This window comes from Tribolium castaneum, chromosome 9, assembly GCF_031307605.1.
Source record: "Tribolium castaneum strain GA2 chromosome 9, icTriCast1.1, whole genome shotgun sequence".
Classification (NCBI taxonomy): Eukaryota; Metazoa; Arthropoda; class Insecta; order Coleoptera; family Tenebrionidae; genus Tribolium; species Tribolium castaneum.
Window position 1 is genome coordinate 6,818,240 of NC_087402.1, and position 21,573 is coordinate 6,839,812.

The 21,573-nt window shown below is 36.4% G+C and overlaps 3 protein-coding genes across 4 annotated transcripts; all 3 read right to left on the reverse strand.

Annotated features, from left to right (window-relative positions):
• Nucleotides 1-1,686: 1,686 nt before the first annotated feature.
• On the reverse strand, nt 1,687-6,166 carry LOC103312708 (titin). Its single transcript, XM_008194086.3, has 4 exons — nt 6,039-6,166; nt 5,285-5,980; nt 1,861-2,471; nt 1,687-1,810 (listed from the first exon to the last, which is right to left on the reverse strand). The coding sequence occupies exons 1-3, from the start codon at nt 6,048-6,050 to the stop codon at nt 1,875-1,877; spliced, it is 1,305 nt and encodes a 434-aa protein (XP_008192308.2). The 5' UTR covers nt 6,051-6,166; the 3' UTR covers nt 1,687-1,810; nt 1,861-1,874.
• Nucleotides 6,167-7,566: 1,400 nt separating this feature from the next.
• LOC100142570 (uncharacterized) lies at nt 7,567-15,448 on the reverse strand. The gene is made up of 5 exons (XM_064358897.1): nt 15,296-15,448; nt 14,348-15,246; nt 11,222-11,354; nt 10,489-11,169; nt 7,567-8,603 (listed from the first exon to the last, which is right to left on the reverse strand). Exons 1-5 carry the CDS (start codon nt 15,305-15,307, stop codon nt 7,812-7,814), a joined length of 2,517 nt encoding a protein of 838 aa, XP_064214967.1. The 5' UTR covers nt 15,308-15,448; the 3' UTR covers nt 7,567-7,811.
• A 2,517-nt stretch (nt 15,449-17,965) lies between these two features.
• LOC103312712 (uncharacterized) lies at nt 17,966-21,369 on the reverse strand. Of its 2 annotated transcripts, XM_008194090.3 has the most exons (3): nt 21,217-21,368; nt 18,976-19,117; nt 17,966-18,924 (listed from the first exon to the last, which is right to left on the reverse strand). In XM_008194090.3, exons 1-3 carry the CDS (start codon nt 21,223-21,225, stop codon nt 18,224-18,226), a joined length of 852 nt encoding a protein of 283 aa, XP_008192312.1. In that variant the 5' UTR covers nt 21,226-21,368; the 3' UTR covers nt 17,966-18,223. The 2 variants fall into 2 exon arrangements, with proteins under 2 accessions (XP_008192312.1, XP_008192311.1); XM_008194089.3 differs by having other exon boundaries at nt 17,966-19,117; nt 21,217-21,369.
• Nucleotides 21,370-21,573: the final 204 nt, after the last annotated feature.

Genomic DNA, 21,573 nt, shown 5'->3' on the forward strand with positions numbered 1-21,573 from the left:
AACAGATTTGTTATTTCAGCTTGTTGTTCATTTGTGAGCGTTATTGTGGACACTTTCAAACATTTTTCTTTTTATTTCTTTCGAGTAAGTCATTATCAATTACAAATTATTATGTGTTATTCTTATTTGAAACGTTCATCAAAAATGAGAATATCGAGGTGACCTTTCTATACAACTGGAATAAAAATATTGGCTTAGAACTTCCAAAAATGCGTTACATACCGAAATAAACAAAGTGTGGTTCAGATTGATAATACCAGAACTGGAAAAGCTAACATGGTACTGTGATTTGGTTAAAAAAATATGATACAGTTTCCTGTTTGATAGACACCACAAGTGCCAAGGCAGCATTACTGAAGTGTCGAAAAGCCTTCCAGACTAAAAAATTAAATAGATCAAGAGTCCAAATCTTAAACTTTGATATGAACTTCATTTTCCATAAGTTGTCCTGTAAATCCGAACCCAAAAGTTATCAAACCTCCAGAAATGGCCATCGCTGTTCCACGTACTATAGAGTTTTCAAAAGTTTTCTAAACACAAAACATTAGACAATTTCCTTTGCTAATACGAAACAATACCATATAAAAAATGAGGCACACAGAACATATTATACCGCTAGACACAACAATGAAGATAGGATAATAGACAATTTCGTTCATTTCCTTCGCAACTCTAGAATTTTTTCAAGTGTTTTGGTGCTTAAAATTGTGCCAACATACTTTAGTAGTTTTTGGTGATATTCAATACAACACGTTAGTTCCTCTTTGACACGGTTTTGGTACGAAAAATCATTAACTAGTGGTTCAGTTTGAAGGCCATCAAGCCGTCTGTTTAACAAAAAGAACTGAAACTTGAGATGTAGAGCAAAATGAACAAAAATAAAACCGGTAGCAATCATAACAAATCCGGTGCAATACATCGCCATATAAAAAGGTACCAAAAGTGGAACGGCCCTTTCGCCAAAGTAGTCTGTATACACTCTCACTGGAAACATGATGTCATATTCATCGCCAATCCAAGGCATGCAAGTAGACGACGTTGCAATTGATGCCAAAATTGTGCCCACCGTAAAAATATTCGCAGATTTACTCAGTTTTTTGATCTTTTGAAACGACTCTTCGCCAAGACTTGTCAAAGCCCAGTAATCGGCAAAAACGCGCCGACGCAGTTCCAAAAATTTGAAACCTTTCCAAAATGCCACAAAATAGCACGCAAAACCCTGCAGAGTGGAGGTAATTTGGCATAAATGTAGCTTTAAAACGTACGATAACTGAACCAAAAGTCAATAAACTGTACTGACTCCAAAACAAGTCCCAGAGTCCACGGACTGTTGCAAGAACGTAGAGACAAAAAATCGTCGTTGCCGTCAAGTAACACACAATAAATACAACAAAATGTCTGACTATTTTATGTAGCAGCAAAAGTTCTGGCAAGACACGCAAGACCAATAATGGATCATCTGAAGCAAAGCATTTTTTTTATTTCGAAAATTGTTTTTTTAATGTACTTTTTGGTAGTTGCTCCATTTTGTTTCGAGTGCGACTGAGGAAGGTAATCAGTTTAGCACCAAGAGAAATTAATGGTGTAATCAATCAATTTTTAATGGAACATTGATTGCATCTCGTTGAATTATGAAAAAAAAACCTTCTTTCTTGGCCCCGATTGTGCAACTAAATAAATAATACGTTTTGTTTTTTTCAACATTTTATTCAATTAGAAAAATATAATCTCAACAAGGGTTACAGAATCAACTATAACTATTTAATATCACATGTAACATTCATGGATTGAGCAACTAGAATATCTGTAACTGAGGAGAAACAAATTAGGGCTGAAACAAAACAAAAAGTAGGAACATACCAAAAAACAAGAATTTAGTGAAGTTCATGTGAGAATTCGAAACCTTCTCCAATGCTTTCAATGCCTTCGTGTCCTCCGAAGTCGTGGTGTTCATGGTGGTGTTCCTTGATGTAGATCGGGACTTTCTTTTCAACGATGTAGGGAACCTTGACTGGTACTTTGACAGGTACATGGACTGGGTAAGGTTTGGGCACATGTACAGGTACTTTGACGGGGTATGGCACCTTGACTGGGACCTTGACAGGTACAGGGTATGGTTTTTCGACAGGTACAGGGTATGGTTTCTTGACAATGACGGGGTATGGCTTGGGTACATGGACCGGGTACGGTTTGGGCACCGGTACCTTGACTGGTACTTTCACAGGGTAAGGTACATGCTTGTAAACAGGGTAAGGTACGGGGTGTGGCACCGGATAGGGCACTTTTTTGGTGATGGTGATGGTCTTGATGTGTTCGTGGTGTTCATGGTGGCCATGGCCGCCCCCGAACTCCTCGCCGCCCCCGAATTCGAAGCCGCCTTCGAAACCGCCGAACTCGATGCCGCGTTTGGTGTGTTTCTTCTCTTCTTGGGCTTCCTGAGCGAGGGAGAAGCCTAAGAAGGCGAGGAAAATCTGGAAAGGATGGGTGTTATGGGTGTTGGCACTCACTTGGGGCACTTACAATAAACTTCATTGTTGTGTTAATCCAATGGTTGGGCACTGACTGATGCTTATCACAGCGGCCAGCTTGTATTTATACGAATTTACTTTCCCCAAAGAACCCTTAGTTCCGCTCATGTGTAAAAACGCACTTTATTTGGGTCGCGCTTAAATTAATGCCTTTTCTTTTACATCATGAGTAGGTATATGGAAATATTACCGCGGTTAACAAACACAGAAATTAAGACGGTAATTAGATAAGACTTCCTCCAATGATATAATCGTAATGATTTTGAAAAAATTCCATCTGGACGTTATGTATTATGTTTATCTAATTTGTATTTGGCATGTTGTTATCGCATAACTAGAACACGAAAATGCAGAATTAATTCCAAAGTGATTTATCTCTCTTATGCAATGTGGATCGGAAAAGTCGATCATTAAAATGCGGGATCGCGGATTCGAAGCGAAGCTCCAGTTACGACATACTCTAATTAAAAATGTTTCCAAACGCGCGAATTTTATACACACTAGTGAAAACATGCTAAACAAAGTTTACAAATAACGTTGTGACTGACTAACTTTTAATTTCTATAAATAAAACAAATAAATGAAGCAGAAAATAGTTATTCTAGAGCAAACGAGTATGTTATGTAACGTAATTATAATGGGAACATGCCTATTCATATAGAAAATATCAATTTGAGTGTTAATGAATGCCTTTACAAACAAAGCTCGTGTAATATTATTCCGACTGTCTGCTTCAGTAAATAAATTCGAATAAGGAACTAAGCAGGAAATGCTATTTTATTACTTGCTAAAGTAGATAATAATCTTTTCGTTTACTCGCAACAGAATTTTTGTGGACAGAAAGTACATGTTAAATTATTCCCAAAAGGAACGTTTTGTCTAGCAGCTACAAAAGACCATATTGACCACATGTCTGTTATTGACATTACGTGACTTGTTCTTCCTTGTGGTAGAGAGTGTAATATCAGAGTTTTACCTAATCAAGAGCAAGGCTTCTGTTTCAGCACAAATTGAGTTCCGTATTTACTTAAAGATTTTACACAAAATTAGTGGACTTTATGTAAGTTATTTATTATGTATTCAAAATATTTAAAATATTTCAATTGGTAAGCAGGAATTACCAAATGTGTTCACATATTCGCAAAATTTCGTTGGAATGGTATAAAAGACATTGAAATGATTGATCCTTTGATATCAGATATGATTTGAATAATTCATATTACTAATTAACTATTAACATAAACTATTACTATCACTTATTACTTCACACGTTCAGTTTGTTTACAAACTACAAAGAGAGTTGAGCTTTTTGTTCGTAAACTTACGAATTCCAAAGTGGAGATAAATTCTCTCGCCTCCAATTTTTTATTATATTTAATTTATATTTAACAGATGTACTTTCTTTTTTTTTTACTTACGAATACAATAAAGTACCTACACCTAAGCCTAAATGGTTGAAGATAATAAAGTCTCGCAGACTTTCTTAAAAAGAAGTTAAATTTTTACCTTTTTTGTCTTCAGTAATAAGCACGTAGTATTTCCTTTAAATGTATTATACAAAAGTCAAAAGTTGCAAACGATTTACCCAATATTAATAACCTGTACTCGGTTTAGGAAATTTTTATTAAAAGTTGAATCACTTTATTGAATGAATACAGAACTGTAATCCGATTGGTTTAACACCTTATTCTAATGGCCGACCCCACGCGGACCAATCACAGTGCTTACAACTTTTACAACTAGGGTTACGTTAATTCATAAAGTAATTGAAACATTCATTGATTGTATCATCTCCGAAATTTTACAAAAATCCCTGACAATTAAAAGATGCTTATTTAGAAAAATCCTCATCATTGTGTCATAGCTCAATAGAGAACAAACTAAAGCTTCTTTGCTCGCAGTCTAAAGTAGGAAGCAGTTAGGAGTAAATACGAGCATAAATATTTTTAATTTTTTAGCGATATCCATAATGTAAACTCCGTTCTCAGCTGCCATTATCAAAATAATACGTATTTGTAATACTAGTGAAATTATCTGGGAAATATTTGATTATGTAGAATAATTACGTATTTGTGGTTTTATGCAACCAACAATACAAGTACTCGACTAATAATAATTAATAAGTAATGATAAACTATTCATATATGAGTCAACTGAAGCTGAGACTATTGATTATTTATTGCTTTTACTGTCAAAATAGATACAGATTTTACAAATATACTTGGATCGAAGAATATTTAAGCATTTTGCGGTAAAGATGTCATAAACAAATTTACGAATTTTTTTGAAAAGATTTGTAGCAAAACTAAAAGGGATTGCAACCAAACGTTGTAAAAACTGTTATAGTCGTACCTACCCAACTCTCACTAAAGCTTGTATACTTTAGTATTAATGTACTTTACTAAACTGGTAGATAACATGTATTGTATAGTTTTCGGCGACTGAATATCTAAATTTCTCAGAACTTATTGTAAGTTCAAAGTCATGGGATGGGCTTCAAAGAAACAAAAAAATAATGCTTTTGGAGTCTTTATTGAGGTATCCAATTATAGAAAAACAGACAAGAATTTCGTTGAAATGTGGATTTGCCCCCAGCGTTGAAAGCAAATCTCACATATTTAACGAAATTTAACAGTTGCTCGACAATCCATTTCTGGCTGCGAATAATGTGGTTAACTCTCCACTGCGTGAAGCTAAACCACACTATTTTAGAGAATGACCTTGACAATAAATAAACAACAGTTGGATTAAGCTTAATAATGATGATGGTGGTGATGTACAAACTCATCCCCGCTGGAAAGACCGATTCCGCCTCCTAGAGACGACCCTTCGCTTCCGATAAATCCACCTTGGAGTCCTCCTCCAAGAGACGACAATCCGCTCTCTCCCAAACCTTCAGAGAATCCTTCGTGGTGTCCCTTGACGAAAACAGGTACTGGTTTCTTGACGATGTTGATTTCAGGGATGTGGACAGGGACTGGCTTGTGGATGGGCACTGGGTAAGGCTTGGCAATTGGGAAAGGAACCTTGACTGGTACTGGTACTTTGACTGGTACTTTCACTGGGACGGGGTATGGTTTGTCGATTTTGACTGGGTAAGGCTTGTCAATGTGGACTGGGTAAGGTGCAGGCACATGTACAGGGTAAGGCTTGTCAACTTTCACTGGTACTGGCACTTTAACTGGGTATGGTACTTTCTTCTCGATGTGCACTGGGTAGGGGTGTGGTACTGGGTATGGGATCTTCTTGTGGAGGGTGATGTGGTGGATGTGCCCGTGGTGTTCCTCTTCAAGACCACCCCCGACTCCAATGCCACCTTGCAGTCCAAGACCGCCCTCTAAGCCCCCGAAGGAAAGGGTGTCATGTCCCAAATGCTCGCCTAAGATGAGGCCACGTTTCGATTTTGAGGATTCTTCTGCAAGGACTGCAGATGTCAGCAGTAATGCGCAAACCTAATCAAATCAATAAAAAGTTAAACAAAGAATTCGATTTTTATTTATTTTGACTTACCAGAAATTTCATGATGATGCTTGAAGGATTGACGAAGCAACTGTGTTGACTGGTTTTTGGTAAGTGGGCCTTTATATACCAATTAGGGGTTACCCCCGATATTAAATTTTGGCAAATAATGAATAATTTAGTTCCATTCTGCCGCAACAACCGTATTTAATTAATTTTAATAAAGCACCGGAATTTATGCTTGCTCATGTCGTTTTTGGCGTAATTAAATCACAAAAAAACCGTAGCGGTGACAATAAAAATACTATTCTTAAAGTACATATTATGGTGTATTTTTGCATTGATTTATTACGATATGTGACTTTTGTAACACTTGAATTCCTTATCGACGTTTCAAAAATGCGTGAAATGAATTATGGATTATATTTCCTCATTTAATTAAGATTTATGAAATTATTTTCATAAAATTTATTTCTAAATGTGGTTTCAAATGGTCGTGGATTTTGCGATACCTACTATTTTAGTTTTTACTAATTCTCTTTTACAATATTTTTGATTTTGTTTTGTAAGTCTAGACGTTATCAGATGTTACTAATACGTCCAACAAATTTTATCTAAAGACTGTATTTACGTTTTTGGGACAATGAATGCAAATATGAAAATTATTATTATTATTATTAATTATTATTTTGTAATAGATTTTGATTTCATTTTGATAAAATCGTATTTCACGTTTTGAATCTTTTTTTGGGTTGTTTTTGAGTGTTTTTTTTTCTCATTTTGTTTATTAAGAAAAAAACAAACAAAGGTAGGTAGTTTCTGTTGATTCTTTTTCGCAAAATCCAAATTTAAATTTTCTCTTTGTTTCGATCGGTCTTACTTTCTGGTTTAAACACTGTTTCCGAGTACCATATTCGAAAATTGTTAATTTATTCAAAAAATACTAGAAATTAATTTGCAAAGCGGCTATTTTAGTACTTGTAAAAATTAAATGATCAACAATGATTTTTAATTAATACTCGTCATTATTTTATTAATCATCGTTTAAAGTTACTTTAAAAAAATGTTTATAATCAAAATATAGGTACTGTTTTATACTTTTGTGTCTAATAGCCGACCTGACAATAAATGGGTACTTTAGATTAAATTTTGTCTTGAAATGCAAAAATTACTTTATAGGTAGAAGAATTATTTATGAATAATTGTATAGATTACTAAACACCTGAAATACTCAAAGATGTGGTTTAAACAAACAACCTGATTTTAATAGTACAAATTATTTTTTAAAAATTTAAATATCTGACTTGCAAAAACCTACCATAAGTAAAACATGTGAGAAATGCAGTTTTTTGCAGTTGGGTAAAAGGTAAGCTTTGCGTTCTTGTCTAAATCGGTTCACACGTTAATTAGCGCAACAAAGAAATGTCGTTATGATCAAATAATTAGATACTGTTGCAGCGTCTTGTCTTTGTATGTGAAATAATAATTACAGAGCAGCTAATGCTTTTCATAAGCAGTTAAATTCCGGAAGTTGTTTGCTGACATGTTTCAACTAATTTGTTAAGCAATAAAAACACAATTTCATCTAAAATACTAGTTTATTATAAGAAAGAGAGGTACATATACATATTCCCTATTTTAGGGATATTTAATACAATAACAGTTGCACAACAATTCATTTTCGGTTCCAGTCTCAAAAAAGGAAATTCTCCGTATTAACGAAGCTAGTCCTTGTTAATTATAATATTCCGAAGATTGAGCTATGGGATTTTGTTGATGAATAATGATGAGAAATGAAAGTGATGATAAGGATGATGATTTGGTTTAATGATGTCCAAAGCTGCCTCCGGAACTAAAACTGTGACCGCCTCCAAAGGACAATTCCTCTCCACCACCATATCCCCCAGACGAGTATTCCTCATGTCCTCCTTTCACGTAAACGGGAACCGGCTTTTTAATAATTTTATATTCGGGAATATGAACAGGCACTGGTTTGTGCACTGGGACTGGGTAAGGTTTAGGGATAGGCACAGCTACCTTCACAGGTACTGGAACTTTGACTGGTACTTTCACTGGCACAGGGATAGTTTTCTCAACTTTGACTGGGTAAGGCTTGTCGATGTGGACAGTGTAAGGCTTTGGCACTTTGACGGGGTAAGGTTTGTCGACCTTGACAGCAACTGGGACTTTCACTGGATATGGTACTTTCTTTTCGACGGGGTATGGTACCGGGTGCGGGATTGGTACATGGACTTGTTTGTGGAGGGTGATGTGGGTAACGTGTCCTTCTTCGACGATGGCGCCGCCGCCGCCGCCTCCACCACCGCCATGACCTCCAAGAGAAATTCCGCCGCCAAATCCACCATGTCCACCTCCCAGAGAGATGCCTTCATGACCGCCACCTCCCAAAGATAAGCTTTCATGTCCTCCCCCTAAGGAGACACTTTCATGTCCCCCGAAAGAAATACCGCCGCCGTGGCCGCCCCCACCGAGGGAAATGCCGCCCCCGTGACCGCCTCCTCCAAAGGAAATGCCGCCTCCGTGGCCGCCTAAAAAGCCACGCTTTTCTCTGACATTGTCAGCAAAAGCGGTCGTGGCTAATAAAAGAGAGCAAACCTGTTCGAAATAATTAGTTAGGTTGTTAAATTGTTGCGAAGTAATGTTCTTACCAAAAACTTCATGTTACCAGATGGATGAGAAATGCAACTGTGATTACTGACGCTCAGATGCGAGTTTATATATAATTCTAACTTCCCCTATGGTGATAGTACTTTCCATTTAACTGCACATCACAGGAGTCGGTGATTGCAGCATGAACAATACGCTTTAATCTGTTATAATTATAACTAAGTGCACAAAAAAATTAGACGTTATCTAAGAGGAACACGAAATTCATAAAAGGATAATTGCTTCCTTCCTTAATTTTTCAGTGGCATAAAAATTTAACAACGAATTTAATGAAATGGCGTTAAGTTGCAATTTAATTTGGGTTACATAATACTGGAAGATTTTGGATTAAAAGGTGTTCGATTTTTGGCTAGTAAAAAATTTGCATCTGTCTAGGTAAAAAATGAGGAAGAGCGGAAATGCTTTCAACTTCTTTCTGATCCGTAAATGACGTAAGGTGATCTTTCCAATTAATTTTAATTTTAGATTAAATATATCGGATCGGAATGTAGATTCACAGATAATTATTATTTTAGAGTAATTAAGATGATAAATCAATCAGACCCACGTATTTACTTAAGGAAGTACCTTCATTAATACTCAATTGACTTAGTTGAAGACATTAGCTGCATCATTTACAATACATCTCATGTTTTTTTATTATTAATTAATTAAAAGAAACGTAAATATTTACTAATTTGTTACAGAAATTTGACCTAAAGTGAAATAAAATTGATTGTACGTATTAACCACTATTCCTGATTAGTTTGTTTACAAATCGCACGATTCGTATTTTTTTTCACAAGATTAATAATAATTTGCTTTGCTTTTATGAAATTACGAAATGATAGTAATACTCGTCATTATTTTATTAATCATCGTTTAAAGTTACTTTAACAAAGGTTTATAATTAACATATACCTACTGTTTTATTCTTTTGTGTCTAATAGCCGAGCTGACTTCACTAAATCATTGACAATAAATGGGTACTTTGGAATAAATTTTGTCTTGAAATGCAAAAATTAGTGTATAGGTAAAATAATTATTTATGAATAACATCTGAAATACTCAATGATGTAGTTTAAGCAAACAAACCTATGAATTTTTTTTGACAAAAAATTCTCTCTGTTTATGTACACATGATCTCAAGATGATTTGCTCTAATAATACTCATTAGAAATACATTATTGTAAGATTGGTATCTTTAGAGTGCGATATCGTGTCATTTGCAGTTTCCTGCCTACGATGCGGAAGTTGCAAAAGTTTTATTTATATTGTTGTAAAATAAATCTGATATCAGCGATTCACTTGGATAGTAATTTTGCAAAGCATGAAGACAATGTACATTTTTAATTAATTGAAACCCACGAATGCAGTTTTGCCTCAGAGCAATCTATTATGAAATCGCAAAATGGAACGGTTATGTATTCAAAAATAAAAAGAAATTAAATAGAAAAAATAGGTTTATTGCACAACTAAAAAACATAAAGATCGTAAATTACAACTAGGTGATAAAGGATGAAATGAGAATGACACACGTTGCAAATTTATTTTGCCAAATAAGTTCAATTGCTCAGTTTTACCCAAACAAATCTAACAAATTTGGACAAAATGATCAGTTGCGCAACAGTCATTTCTGGTTGCGATTAATACGGAAACTCTTCGATGAAGCTATCCGTATTAATACCATCATCGGTGGTAATTTTGGACTTGTGTGCGCAGATGGATGATAATGTGACCGGACTATATACAAGAAATCGGTTTAATTATTTCAATCAAAAACAATCAGAGGGAAATAATTAAACCGACCAAAGGCAAAACTAATATCACATTAATGGTGTCCAAAACCACCACCGAGAGACAGTTCGTGTCCTCCGAAACCGCCAGAGATTTCATGACCGCCAAAACCGCCTCCGAAACCTCCATGACCGCCCAGATCGCCGCCTCCGAAACCACCCTCATGTCCCTTGACGTAAACTGGAACCGGCTTCTTGACGATGTTGTATTCGGGGATGTGCACAGGGACTGGCTTGTGCACTGGGACGGGGTACGGCTTAGGGATGGGTACTTCCACCTTGACGGGCACTGGCACCTTGACTGGTACTTTGACTGGGTAGGGGATGGTCTTCTCCACCTTGACAGGGTAGGGCTTGTCGATGTGGACAGGGTAGGGCTGGGGCACGTGGACAGGGTACGGCTTATCGACTTTGACAGGGACTGGTACTTTGACAGGGTATGGTACTTTCTTCTCCACTGGGTACGGCACCGGATGTGGGATTGGTACCGGGATTTGCTTGTGGAGGGTGATGTGGGTGACGTGGCCTTCTTCGTGGCCGCCGCCGAAGCCGCCACCGATGCCGCCGCCGAATCCATGGCCGCCGCCACCACCCAGCGAGAGCCCCTCATGCCCGCCTAGAGAGAGGCCGCCCCCGAAATGGCCACCCCCGAGCTCCAAACCGCGCTTTTTCTTGGCGGACTCTTCGGCCAACGCGACTGCCAGCAATAAAGTGCAAACCTGGAAATTTTCGGCGGTCTAACGACGTCATTTTGCGAAGTGAATGGCTTACCAGAAACTTCATGTTGCTTGTGTGGAGACGATGCAACTGTGTCTGTTCCAATTTAGTACCCGCTGTTTTATATACAAGTCCATCCTCCCCTACAGTGATAGTACTTTCCCATTTCCCCCTAACATCTCGGCAAATGCATTAAAATTTTATTCAAATGGAATAATAAAGGTTCACACACAACGAACAATAAGCAATTTTTGACAAGTTTTGGATTTGGTCTCGTATTTTCGTAATTCGAGCCATTTGGCCCCCTGTTGTAATCATCTCAGGAGTCAATAGGGGCGATTTTCGGTCAAAAATCCGCGAAATCGGGCTTGGTATGGGAAACTTTACGTCCGAGTCGTCAGACTTGAGAGCGCCTTTGATGTAATTAGGAATATTAATTACGAATCAGAATCTATAAGTAATTCTTATTTATTAATTCAGACGTTACGTAAAGTCAGTAAAGTGTAGCGGATGCTGTTCTATATTATGCTTTAATATATTGTGAAACGATTTCATATCATTCGTTTGCAAAAAACTGCAATCGTCTTTGTCTGAAAATGTTTGCAATTTATGTAAATTAAACTTGAGAAACGTGATTTTTGCTTTGGAAAGGCGTAACATTACCGGATGACCGATCTGATCTAAAAAATATCTTTTCCCGATAAAGTACCCGATATTGGGTGAATGGCTCAATCGTTGCCAAACTGGTACTCGTAGGAAGAATCGGTGACGTGTAAACATGTATCTGATTGATTGATTTTTGCAATATTGATGATTTAATTTTTCTGCGGTTTACAGATTTGCACAAATATTTTATTAATTGTTATTACCAATGAATTTATTGAAACGTAATAATTGTAGGCACGTTTTTAATGCGAATGGAGTATGTTGAAATTCTCAAACTGTCTGTTACTGTATTAATTCAAGCATTAAGTAGAACATTTCGTTTATTTTCTTTCTGGAAGTTAATGATATATTATTGGTAACTTATGGTATAATGATAATTTTGTTGCCACTAAAAATTTCTTTTTTACTACCCGGTTGATAGCAATTTAAAAATTTTAAAAATTATTAATTAACAAAGTGATTAAATGTCAGTATTGCGCTTTTTTTAATTTTATGTCTTTATCGGTTTGGATGGGAAATATGTAACTAAACAAATACTTTAAATAAAAATAAAAAAATTATATATTTTATATATTTTAACCAATTCACATTTTAACTTCGGTTTAGTAATCCTACATATTTTTAATAGTCTGCTGGTTTCCTAAGAAAAAATCTTTTTGCATTCGTGATATATATAAAACTCGACTTCTTATATATGTAATCTGCAATACACCAATGTTAAATTGTGTGTTATCTACTTAAACTAAATTAATACTTCTTTCTGATTAGACTACTAACATTACCAGAACTTGTTCAGTTAGTGATATAACCGTATAATTAACAGGTTTCGGCAGCACTTTGCCGTCAGTCGCCTTTTCAGAATTTCATGAGTCGTAAAAATAATTATAAATTGTGCACTTTTGAAGCTTCTAAGCTACAGAGATAGAAAAGTGCATAAAAATTAAAAAAAATCTTGAGCTCTAAAGCGTAATGTTTGACTTCGTACTAAAAATCGTTCAAAATCACATCAAAAATCGGAAAAATAAAAAAAATTAAAATTGGATCAAGCTACATTTTTGGCACTTTTAAGGGACTTATTATCAGAGGTATACAAAAAGAGTATTAAAAAAATCGAATTGCTAGAATTTCGAAGGTAGGTCAGTTCGCATTCCTTAAAAAACGTAATTCAACTTCAATAAATCGGCCTTATTATTAAATACATCCAAATGAGGCAGCGGTTAATTTACCATTTACTTTTAGAGCATTATTTAATTGATGCAAAGACAAACGTTTCTTATTTTTTATTGCTGTTCCTTATTTGTTTAGAATTTCGGTAATGTTTTCGGAAATCAAGACAAGAAGTGCCAAAGTAACTGATTTATTAAATAAGTTTTCACCGATCTTAAATATATTACAATTTTCTCTTAATTATTAAATTCAACATTTGAATTTGAAAAGATAAGAAAATTCTACCTATTAATAACAAATTCATTTCCATATCGCGACATCCCGTAACTTTCATAAATTGTTTCAGCTTTTATATAACACACACTTCACAGTGAAATTAAAAAAAACTGTGTGATCGCCACTATATTAAGAAAATGACAAGAAAAGAAACCAACTATTGCAAAATATTGTCACGTCGCACCATTAGCTACATTAACTCATATTTTTTCCAGTGTCAGACATGCCTTTATTGTCTGCGACCGAACAGTTTAACTTTCATATATTTGGAATACCTCTTCCAGGAAATGTGTCTCGAAATGACCCAAGCTCATATATTATCGCAAAAATGTTCCCTCCTCCGGTAAAAGAAAGTGCCGAAGATTCGGTCATGTATTAATATTAATAAGATTATAATAGCCGATTAGGAATTCTACTGCTTATTTGTCTCAATAAATCGTAAAGGTGGATAATCTGGTTTTAATTTTCGCCAACTTTATTTACATTTCAATTAAAATTTTGATGCAACTCAAATATTCTTGAATTTTTATTGATATGACTGTCTAAATTGGCTATTGGCGAAGTAGCACAGTTCTCGATTTAATTTTATTTTCAGCGTTAGCAAATTTTATGTAAAGCAGCTAATAAAATGAAACTACAGACAATAAATTTGAAATAATTTAACACATGGATGGGTGAAACTATAATGACTCTGATGCCTATTTTTTTTTCCTACAGTTGAGTCATATTTATCGAAAACAAGGAATGGCACTTCTTGTAAATGCAAACAATTAATCCCACTTTCCAAACTGTATTATCAAAGATCGGGGCAAAGCATAAGCACCATCTAGTGAAAGTCGGACTAATAAATTACAACCAGTTGAAGAATGCGTTATCTTAATAAGGATATTAGTGTAACACGTGTCCTTTAAAAGGTATTCAATTACGAAAAAAAAGCGTAAATATTGTATAAAAATAACTTTATTATGCGAAAATGCAAAATACATGAAACCACATGAAGACTAGTTTCTATCGTACGTTTTTATGGCATTTTTAAATGAATGAAAATGACTAACATCACAGAGTTGTTACCATGATTTGTAACTACCTAACCCGATCCCGTGACCGTAGCTGGACCCCAAACCGATCCCGTGCCCATAACTGGACCCCAAACTGATCCCATGGCCGTATCCGTAGCTGGAACCATGGCTAAGTTCAATCCCATGTCCTCCAAGTTCAATACCATGACCAATTCCTCCGAACCCGTAGCCACCATGTCCGTATTCCTCATGCCCATGATGGACCACCACAGGCACCGGTTTCTTAACGTACACGGGTTCATGTACGGGAACTGGGACTGGCTTATGGACAGGGACAGGGTACGGTTTGGGTACTGGTACTTTAACAGGGACTGGAACAGCAACCTTCACTGGGATTTTAACCGGAACTGGGTACGGTTTATCCACGTGGACTGGGACGTGTTTAACTACTGGCACTGGGTACGGTTTGGGCACATGGACGGGGTATGGGCGATCCACTGGGACCGGGACTGGGTGGGGTACTGGCACTGGGACGTTTTTGTGGACAGTCACGGGGTAGGGCTGCGGGATCGGGATACCAACTCTGTTAGTGACTGTGATGTGGCGGGAAACGGAAGCTCCAAGATTGATGACTCCGTGCCCGATTCCGGCTCCCCCTAGGCCGACTCCGGAGCCGCCTAGCCCGATTCCGGAACCTCCTAACCCGATTCCGGAGCCTAGAGCGTAGCCAGATCCTAGCGATGTTGCGTACCCGGAGCCCAGTCCGTAGCCGTGGGAGGAGACAAGTCCTCCGGAAATCCCGGATGATAGGCCATGCCCTTCCAAAGCGATGCCACCGTGTCCTAGACCTACACTCCCAACACCCAAGCCCAGGGATTCGCCGAAGACACCACGTTTCGTGGTCTTCTTCTCCTCAGCAAGGGCGGCGGCGATGCACAATACAAGGAACACCTGAAACACGCAATGAATGATGCGAGGTCAAAGGTGCCAAGCGACTTACGGTAGTCTTCATTTTGCTTTACTAAAGAGTGGACAGCTGAAGACTGTGTGGACTGGAGCCCATCTAAAGCTTTTATAGTAGTTGGAAATCATAAAGTACCACCATTGTAAGAGGGGCTGATGTCTCACAAACGAGTCGCCTTTCTATAGCTGAATACTCCCGAAAGATGGACTACTTTCGGACTTACGCAACACCGGTTCACGTGGGACCGGAAGATAGCCACAGACGACACATTTCTTAACAGGGCGTGTACGCAGAATATATCGGTCGCAGCGGTAAGCATCACCTCTGCATAACGCTTTGAAATGTCACGGAGGAAAAAAACAATCACCATGAAACAGAATTCTTCGAGTAACAGGCAAATCGCTCGGATTTCCCAACATTTTCACGAAACCTTCGGTTTATTATATGTTACAGTTTATGACCTGTAAACACCTGGAGGTGCATTTTTATCAATTCGATTTAAAACTTTCTAAACCTATGATAATATTTTTGAGAAAACTTGTCGCCTCGTTATCCTGATGACCTGAAATTTTAGTGCAGTTTGCACAATTTCACAGTTTTCGTAACTTATTTTCGTATCAAAGACACTTTTTGAAGAAATCGATGGTTTTACACAATTTTCGTTACTTAATAAAGAGCTTTAGAAATTCTAATGAGTCGCATTAACACTTTTCAAATAAATAAGTTACTGTTCATTGTATTAGCGAATTATACATGTAACGAGAGAAAATCGCAGATGAAAGGGACTTTCTTTAACTTCTAAATGATTTATTTGTTGCGAAACTCTTTGGAAAAACCAAAATATTTACATTTGAAATGGCGCTGAATTGTAGAGAATTATTTTATCAATATTCGTACTTGGAACGTGCTTCCACCTACCTCGCTTTTGCTCAGATAAGTGAATGTTCGTATAACCATTAGATGTCTCTTCGAGACCAATTCAAAAATTTTAAGTTAATAACTTGTATTAATTTTTCATATTTTTTTCCGATTTCTTGTTTTTTGACTTGATTTGACTTTAAAATCACTTCCAAATCCAAAAAAGTGAGGCAAAAGAACTAAATAAATCACTTGGCTTACCTGAACAGTAATCCCTCGTTAATCTGGACTAATTAAAATCGGACGCACTCGAATTACTAAAATATTCGTGTTATAGGGTTAGCTAAATAAATACACAAAAATCAGGTATTAATACAAAAAATAAGTTTATTATTAAAATATAAAATATTTAATACTAACAAGTGGTATTAAATTAATAATAATAATAATAATAATACTAATAATAATAATAATAATAATAATAATAATAATAATAATAATAATAATAATAATAATAATTTAAGGTGCAGTATTTTATTTAATGGCAATATATGTTTTCTCAAATTTATTTGTTATAATTATTCATGCACTTAAAAAAAATATAGTTAATGTAATTTACGGTTCCAGCAACAGGTCTAATAATCAGCTATTTTATACTTTCTTATTCAATTGGAAATTTAATTGACAAGTAGCTTTTCTAAAATTCCTTGTTTTTCTGTAATACCTTAAGTAAGGTTCTTTCTATTTGCCTACTTTTTGGAGCAATTTTGACTTTAAAAACTAGCTGTGCTAGTTACAGATAAAATAAAGCAACAGCATATTGAGAAAAAAATTAAAATTTGTTGAAAACAAAAAAATTAGGAAAAATTTCTTTTATTCTATACATGAATTGACTAGTATGTCCGAATTATTGGATCTTACGGATTATTGGAGGTTCGGATTAACGAGAGATTACTGTATTTGACCTATTTGTCGCAAAAAATGCAACTACAATTTTCAAATTTTTTGTGCAGGTTCGAAAAGAATCTATAGCTATGTGTTAGCTAATAATAATTAATTAAAATTATTAGAAGAAAGTGTATTCGGTTTGTCCTCGTTATTCTACGAGGATTAGAATAATGTTCGAGTTTCTCGTTGACTCCCACACCTTGACGAATAATTTAACGATGATTAATAATTTGATAAGCGATTGACTGTGATGTAGCAGGTGTATTAAAAATACTCTCTACAATTTATTGATAGCTTCAATCGAAATTTCCTCACCCTCTGAAAGACTTTATAATTAAGCTTGAACTTATAAAATCGGAATAATAATAATCAATCCTTGCCACTAATTGTCGAATTAATTATTCCATTACTAGTTAGTTGTATTAATTTATACAAAGTTCGTTCATTTGCGAGTTATTTATTATTCATTTAAAACGCTTAATATGAGGGTATTTTCTACTATTTTCCTGGGGAAGTCCTTGCCATTAGAAAGTTTTCTTGAAATTTCAAATTATAAATAAGCATTAACACTAATTAAAAATATAAATTCCATTTCTTATGGAACAAAGCGTGTGTAAAAAGTTTCGAATGAAATAAAATCGACATTTCTTATAAGGCAATACAGGAATGAACTTTGTAAAGGTTTCATAAATCAATCTCGCAAAGTACCCGGAATTAAAAATCGGTCCTAAAATTTATCTCGAAACTTTCTTCGATCGATTTTTATTGGTACCGGAGCGAGTTCATTACCAGGACTCATGACCCTTGCAATAAATTGATGTCGTAATCACCCACAAGTGGTTTCATAACATCGCAATGTCCGTCAAAAGCCAATTTCTCCACATAAAGTAATACACAAAGTAAAAAAATATAACAATAAGCTTTATTTTGTCAAATTTTATTTGTATAACATAAAAAATTTACTCTAGAATTTGACATTAAAAAAATATTACATTTATAGTAGTACAAACTAGTGTATTATGTAATAATAGTGACTATACGAGTTAGGTACCTAGAATAAATAAAGATACAATAGGGGTGAAAATATTTAACCTATTTGGTTTATCACTTGGGGCGAACGAAGCGAAAGTCTTCTAGTCGAAAAATTTTACAAATAAATTAGGCTAAAGGGATGCCCCCAGCGGTGGTCCCAAAAGGCACCGAAAACTGGAAATCGTTCGGGATTTGTTGTCCTTGCTGTCGCACCTGCAAAGCTGTGGGTGTGGCAAACTGTTGCCTCGTCCTCAGAGGTCTCGGGGGATTAGGAGCCCCAAACCCGACCCTGTTAGGGGGCAAATACTCGTACCCATTTTGGTCAACTTGGGGCACTTGGGGCACATTCAAAAGGGGATAATCGTAGTTCAACCCCAACGGCTGTTGGGGTGAGGGACTTGGCACAGCTGCCGGAATCAAATTCGGGGACGCTGGCAGAGGGGGATAAACGGGAACGGTCCCGGTAGGCCTAGGCTGCGCCCTATTCCCGGAATACCCTATCGAGCCCGACCCCAAAGCATAGGCCCCATTGCCTAAACTCACGACTCCTAGCGATCCCGATCCGAGGAAAACCGCCCCTCGGTTCGCGGGGATATTGGAGGCGGCGGCGTTGACGGGGGTGGCCGGGGGCGGCATTTGGGGCAAGACGGCGGTTCCGAAGGACTGTGGCGGGATGTACTCTTGGGACTCCATGACGGGTTTCTCGAGCGAGTTGGAGGAGAGAATATGGATTGGGGGGGCTTGTCTGGACACGTGGGCCACCGAAGGGGGCGGGAGGCGGCGGGGGGCGGGCAAGTCGACGTTTAGGTTGAAATCGTCCGTGTTAACTAAATGAACCGGAAGGGGGTTATGTACTCCGTGCAAGTAAGAGATTGAACCTTTCCATCCGGAGGGCGATATGGAGAGGTCGCCCATAGCGGGGGCTCCGTGGTAGTCGCCCAGAAGATAGCCTCGTTTCAGGACGCGGGGGCGGGACTGCTCTGAAGGAAGCGCCACAAGGGCTAAACAAGCTACCAGAAGCTGCAAAAAATTTAGCGAGATGTAAATTGTTTGCAGGCAATTATTGGAGTTTTTTTAAAGAATGCAAAATGCATGCTTTACGCGCAGTGAAAACTGAACTAGTTTAGTACAACAAAAACGTAATTACAACTGATTTTTTGTGCAAGTGAACGTCCGATCAAGATCTAGTGCAAACTTATGCCCGGAATGTTTATCATTTAATTACTGGGAGATAAATGAAGAAAAGTGAGCAAATTATATCAATCACCCACCCGATCGCCTTTTACTAATTGTGATTTTAACAAAAAATAAACCAACGCGAGAAAGCTAGGGGCGATAAATACTCTCTCTTTCCGGCAATATCTAATTAGTTTTTTTGCTAGAAATTCCAAGCATTGAACTATTATTAGCATAAATAAAAATTGGTTCAAGTGCATCGGCTTGAAAAGGACACCATATTCAGAACAATCGATAAGATTGTTAAAATTTGGTTGCAAATGGACTGATTGTTAAGAAACCGCAAGTAAAAGTAAACATGTGTCATTTGAATGCAACACTTGGCTGATTTAATTATTGTAAATTACTAAACCATTTTTAATTAATTTGTGGCGAATTTTTCGAAACCGACGTCGCAATAGGGCAGAATACCGGTTTGTCATCGTTGAACTTGAACGATGATTTACTTTTACTTTAAAGTGCAATTTTTGAAGGTGAGGCCTAAATATAGAAAGGATTAGCATTCAAATGCGTGTTAATAGTGGTATAATGCATTTGCAATGTGACTGTTCTTTATTTATTTATAATAATTATCTAAGAACGATCGGTATGTTCACCTTGCACACTGTTCTTGGGATCGAAGAGTTTTATTATTACGTGGGTATGCTGAAAAATAAACGTTTAGCGTATTCATTTCCTTGTTATCGACAACTTCCTGTCTACGTTTATCTCAAGCAAACTTAACATTGAAGGAATAAATATTTAAGTACAATGTAGCTTACGTAAAATTAATGCTTGTTTTCCATAGCACCTAATAATTCATAGGAAACTCTTAGAAAATGTTATTAAATAATGAAGAAACTTTTTATCGATTATTCGAACTGAACACGCTTCAGTTATTTTTACGTTATATAAATTCATTCTAGTAGAGAGAATTACTGAAAATTTGCCACACTGCAGGAATAAAGCATTTGTTCAGGTCCACAATAGCAGCAACAAAAAAATATGTAGAGTGGTAATTTGCAAATATCCTTACTTAATTGGATTCGTTCTGCAATTTTTTTGGTAATTTGATGATTTACGCTTTGGATAACGCCCTTGAGAACTAATGCGTGTTATTTTCACAATAGAGCATATTTTTGTTATGGAAAAGTTTCCCATTATGTTTTTTGATACAATAATTAGAATCATATGCTGTGTCATGCGTTAGTTAAAGAACTTCTGTTGAATCAAAGAAGTTAGTTAATCGGTTTCGCTTTGTTAATTCCGATTTGAGATTTGTTTGTCAAGCATTTCAACATGTAATATACATTACAATTACCATAATTACCCCCGCAAAAAGTTGTTTTTACACAGTACGTACGTTTAATTGTAACAATAGTTTTGATCTTGCTCATTTTTCGAAACTAATTCACCACTCATTGCAAGTAATTGCTTAATTTAATTAACATTTGTAGATCAAGGAATGGATAATAATAAATGACTCACGGTAATACATGTTACAAAGCGCCTGAAACTGTATTTGGCACTTTTAATAAAAGTCGTATTCTAAGAAAATGCAATAAAACTGCGAATGCAGCATGTAATTATAACTTTATCTGGCTATTATCCTTTGACATACAATAAATCAAATCAAGCAGATTGGTATTAATAATTCGATAAGCCATAATTTTTTCTTTTAATTGGAAAGAAAGCAAATAGAAATGTGCAATAGAAAAAGCTTGTGACAGATGATCAGCATAGCTACCAGTGACAGATTTATAAAAATAAATCCACGTAATTAAGATTTCATCCAGCTAATCACATAGTCCAATGGGCCACTGCAAAGGGCACAAAAGGTGTTATCCACCAGCGGGGCTAAACCGGGAGCACAAAAAAGAAGCACAAAAATTGTTAGAAATTACCGTTTTCATTGCACTTGCTAACACTTGGAAATAGATCAACTTTAAATTGGAAGAGGCTTATATACCCCTTCACTTTTAACTACAATAATTCTGAGTATAGTAGAGTTTGAGCCGGCGGTGTTTGTATATAGTCAATCGTAGTTGATAATGGTAGGGCATTGCTCGAAGTTTAAACTCGAGCGCTTTCGCTCTTCAGCTCCACCCTTTTCGTTGGTAATCCCGGCTTGTGCTAAACTTCTTCCGGTTAATCGGAATAACTAATTCGTGCGTAATTTCATTGCGGAGTGACATTTCGATGCACTTTAATGTCGCTCCCTGCTGGCTTAATGTCTGCACTTAACACCTGATTAGTGTTCT

What these genes read in the sequence shown, in the direction of transcription:
- LOC100142570 (XM_064358897.1), bottom strand. An exon ending in TTAGGTAGTTACAAATCATG is followed by an intron (nt 11,355 to 14,347) that starts GTAACAACTCTG and finishes ATTTTAATGCAT; the next exon opens with TTGCCGAGATGTTAGGGGGA. An exon ending in GTGGTGGTTTTGGACACCAT is followed by an intron (nt 8,604 to 10,488) that starts TAATGTGATATT and finishes TATTTCGAACAG; the next exon opens with GTTTGCTCTCTTTTATTAGC.
- LOC103312708 (XM_008194086.3), bottom strand. An exon ending in ATCACCACCATCATCATTAT is followed by an intron (nt 2,472 to 5,284) that starts TAAGCTTAATCC and finishes CATCCTTTCCAG; the next exon opens with ATTTTCCTCGCCTTCTTAGG.